The sequence below is a fragment of the Cervus elaphus genome, chromosome 1 (assembly GCF_910594005.1).
Source record: "Cervus elaphus chromosome 1, mCerEla1.1, whole genome shotgun sequence".
NCBI classification, from domain to species: Eukaryota; Metazoa; Chordata; class Mammalia; order Artiodactyla; family Cervidae; genus Cervus; species Cervus elaphus.
The window spans coordinates 92643595-92648050 of NC_057815.1; the positions used below are offsets into that span (position 1 = coordinate 92643595).

Sequence of the window (4456 nt, forward strand, 5' to 3'; positions counted from 1 at the left end):
AAGGCATTACATGCTACAGGCAAATCTTTTGTCACAATGTCAATTGATGTGGCAAACTTCATTGCTGCATTTTAAGGAATTGTCACCACAACCCAAATTTTGAGCAACTGTTACCCTGATCAGTCAGCAGTCATCAGCAGTAAGGCAATACCCTTCACCAGTAAAATGATTGTAATTCACTGAAGGCTAGATTTTAATAAAGTATTTTAATGAAAATACATACACTTTAGACATAATGCTGTTGCCTACTTAATACACTACAATATAATATAAATATAACTGTTACATGCGCTGGGAAACCAAAAAATTTTGTAATTTGCTTTATTATGCCATTCACTTATTGAAGTGGTCTGGAACAAAGCCTACAATATGTTTTAGGTATGCCTATTTTGAGTTTTATGCTCCTAAATTGGGAGTTGAACTATGATAATTGTTTTTTTCAAGCATATAGGTTCTCCGGAATAAATGGGATCTATATAGAGCAATCATATTCCCCAGGATGCTTGGAATATTTGGTCCAATTCCACTATTAGGAAAGAAAAAAAAAAGCAAAAACAAAACAAAAAACCCCATGACAGAATGACGTGGAGCCAGAGTAAACACATGTGGATTTGGCCATCTCTAAGTTCCCTCTGAGTCCTGAAAGCCCACGCTTTGGCAATTCTTAAGTACAGAAGCAAAAAGAGGATGTTTTAAAAATTTTGCCAAAGGAGGTTTTGACGTCCTTGTTTCTCAGACTATAGATGAGCGGGTTTAACATGGGGATGACCGCCGTGTAAAACACGGACACCGCTTTGTCTTGGCCCATTGAGTAGCTGCCGCTGGGCCGCAGGTACATGAACAGGATTGTGCCAAAGAAGACGGTGACCGCCATCGGGTGGGACGCGCAGGTGGAGAAGGCTCTGTGCCTCCCCTCAGCAGAGCGGAGCCTCAAGATGGCAGCGAGGATGTAGAGATAGGAAATGAGAATAGTCAGGAGGCAGCTCAGTTCGTTAAAACTGGCAAAAGCAAAAATGACAGCTTCATTGACACGAGTGTCAGAACACGCGAGTTTCAGGAGGGGTGGAGTGTCACAGAAAAAGTGGTTGATGACACTGGAGTGGCAGAAGGACAGCTGGAAGGTGAGGCCCGTGTGAACGGCAGCATTTATGAAGCCGGCGAGGTATGTGGCCAACACCAGCAGGGCGTTCAGTTGGGGGGACATAGTGACCGTGTAAAGGAGAGGTTTGCAGATGGCTACGTAACGGTCATAGGCCATCACGGTCAGCAGGAATCCCTCAATGCCAGCGAAGGAACCAAAAAAGAAGAACTGAGTGGCACATTCATTGAATGAAATGACTGGGTTCTCTGCCCAGAAATTTACGAGCATTTTAGGGGCAATGACAGAAGAGTAGCAGAAGTCAACAAGGGACAGGTTACTGAGGAAAAAATACATTGGAGTGTGGAGATGGGAGTCAATCTTGATTAACAGGATCATGCCAAGATTTCCAAACACAGTGATCGTATAGATGAATAGAAATATCATAAAAAGAAGACTCTGTAGCTCTGGATGATCGCTGAACCCCAGGAGAATAAATTCAGTCACTGTGGAATGGTTGCTCATCCCTTTGTCTCAGAATGGATGATTTGCTTGCTGAGATAAGAAAGAAATCAGAGATATAAATTATGCAAAAAAAAGAAAATCAGTTTATTCTCTACTGTAAAATTACTTCTAAAATGTCCAAAGAACTGTATATTAAGGCTTTTTATTTTTTTAACTGCAGAACAACAAAGATTTCTTAAGTAAACTCAGCAACTTTTATTTTAAAATGAGCATTTATCCACGTGTGTGTGAAGTTGTTGATAATCAACCCCTGCTTGTCTATATCTTACCTTACCTCCCAAAGTTTTTCACCTCCTCTGTTGATCTTTTCGCCTTCACTGTCTACCATCCAGTTCCTTTGCATTCTCTTTGGCAATGAAATGTATGGCATAGTTGGATATATAATACTTCCTGAATTCAGTTCATTTTTTTTTCCTGTTTTCTCTTAAGCCCACTCTAATCAAACTTTCACTCCATCACTCCACAGAAATTGTTCTTGTCAAGGTTGTCAGGGTTCTTTATGCTGCCAAATTCAGTGGTCAATTCTCAATCTTCAACTTTTTGATCTATCAATATTTGGCGGAGTTAATTGCTAACTACTCCTTGAAAAACTATCATCTCTTGTCTCCCAGGACACAACATTCTGAGTTTTCCTCCTACCATATGGGTTGCTCCTTCTCAGCCTTCTTTGTTTATTCCTCTTTTCTCTGACTGTTAAGGTTGGAGGAGCTCAGAGCTCATTTCATGATCCTCTTCTATTGTTTGGTTTTTTTCTATTTACACTCTACCTTCATGATCGTATTCAGTCTCATGACTATAAATACTATCTATATATTTACAACTCCTGAATTTAATTCAGCCCTGACCTCTTTCCCAAACCCCAGACTTATAACGCACTTACTCACATTTTCACATTAATATCAAATAATGATTCAACCTGACTCAAAGCTGATTTGCTCATGCCTTCCTTTAATTTTCTTAAACATAACATTCTCTGTCTCAAGTCAGTGACAACTCTACTTCCATGCGTTCAAATAAAAAAAATAAATACAAGCAGATAATTATTGAAAAAATTGTTCTCTTTTCTTTCTCACACACTATGTAACTAGTCTGTCAGACAATTATGCTATCTCTATTTTCAAAATATCTACATCAACAAACCAACTACTGCCTTCCATCTTTATTTCTACCATTAAGGCTCAAGCCAACATCATCTTTCACCTAGATTACTACAATAGTCCTTTAACTGACCATTCTTTCTCTAAAATCAGTTAAATTCCACCCTGTAAAATACCACTTAAGAATATTCATAGCCATTTTGTAGAGGTCCACTTTATGCATGTAAATATATGTATACATTATATATATTTGATATAAATGGGATTATATTCTATATGACATATATGATCTGATATGTGTGTATGTGTTTACATATGTTTATGTATATAGATAGATAGATAAAGGCAGACAATTGCAGTGGTTTCTCAAAGTGTGCATATAAGAGCATAAAATAATTTTACTTTATGTACTACAGTGTATTAAATATTCCAAGTGCTTTGGCACTCTTTCTGAACAAAATTAATTAAATTTCCCTGCTTCATACACACACAAAAACACACATATATACACAGAGAGATGCATGTGTACATGTGTGTTTGTATGTGTATGCATAGGTTGAATATTCTATAAAATCCTCATCTCTTATTAGTCATCCTAAACCCTTTTCTTCTAAAAAAAAATTGTGTTAGTTTAGTTGCTAACCTTAAATTCGGTGTTTCAGACATATTGCAATTTAGAGACATAGTGTTTTTAAAATTTGTATTTATTTATCTTAATTGGAGGATAATTGCTTTACGATATTGTGATGGTTTTTGCCTACGTCAGTATGAATCGGCCATAGGCACACATGCGTCCCCTGCATGCTCAGCCTCCCTCCCTGCCAGGCCTATCCCTCCAGGTTGTCACAGAGCACCGAGAGGTTTTGTCTTAAATTCTTGAATGCTTTTTGAATCCTCTTTGAAGCTTTCTATATCTGACCACTTAGAGATAAAGTAAATCATCTTACCTGCTGTCCTTAAGACATACTCACTGAAAGTGTGGTGTTTATAAGTTTAGTTTTATTTATTGGTTTTTGCAGGAATACAACTTTTTTTCCTTACAGCATGAAATTTATAGCTTTGATGAAAATGGAAGTGGCATAAGGAACTCAGCTGTGACAGACTCAAGATATGGTTAATTAATTCAACAAAGAGTGTAAGATGCTGCTTCTGAATTTGAGGCTGAGGGTCAGATTATTAAGGTTGTGACAATGCTCTTGAGATTTAATCATCTTTGCAAAACACTAAAAAAATGAAAGCCTGAAATATACTAACCCAAAATTAAGACATCCACTTATTTTTCACTGAGATAATTGAACTATTTTCTCCCCAAGGAGTCACTTGTACCTTTGGGAATAAGTTAGGCATTTGAAGCACAAAATCTCTTTTATGGTCTTAAGACTCCATTGTGCATAACATTGAATTAAATTAAATGATATAAAATTTATTAGGTCTTGCCTCAAAATTTCAGAATTCCACTAAAAATATAACCCCTACTCATTTCTATTTTAATAGGCAAGAATACTGGAATGAGTTACCATAACATACTCCAATTGATTCATCACTCCCCAAACACCTTCCTGATTGCAGTTTTTTCTCTCTTTTTATTTGCTCACTCTGTTTCATGTACACTTGTTCCCTTACTATTCTTTTAACAAACCAAGAAGGATCTTACCTCAGGGCCTTTGTATTCACCACGGATATTCATGCAGTGTTATTCCTATGCAGGACTTGCTCAAATGTTATTTCCACAGGTTGCTCTACTTCCATACAACCC

At 37.2% G+C, this 4456-nt stretch overlaps 1 protein-coding gene across 1 annotated transcript; it reads right to left on the reverse strand.

Annotated features, from left to right (window-relative positions):
• Positions 1-664: 664 nt before the first annotated feature.
• LOC122702860 (olfactory receptor 1020-like) lies at positions 665-1603 on the reverse strand. The gene has a single exon (XM_043916769.1). The coding sequence runs from the start codon at positions 1601-1603 to the stop codon at positions 665-667; it is 939 nt and encodes a 312-aa protein (XP_043772704.1).
• Positions 1604-4456: the final 2853 nt, after the last annotated feature.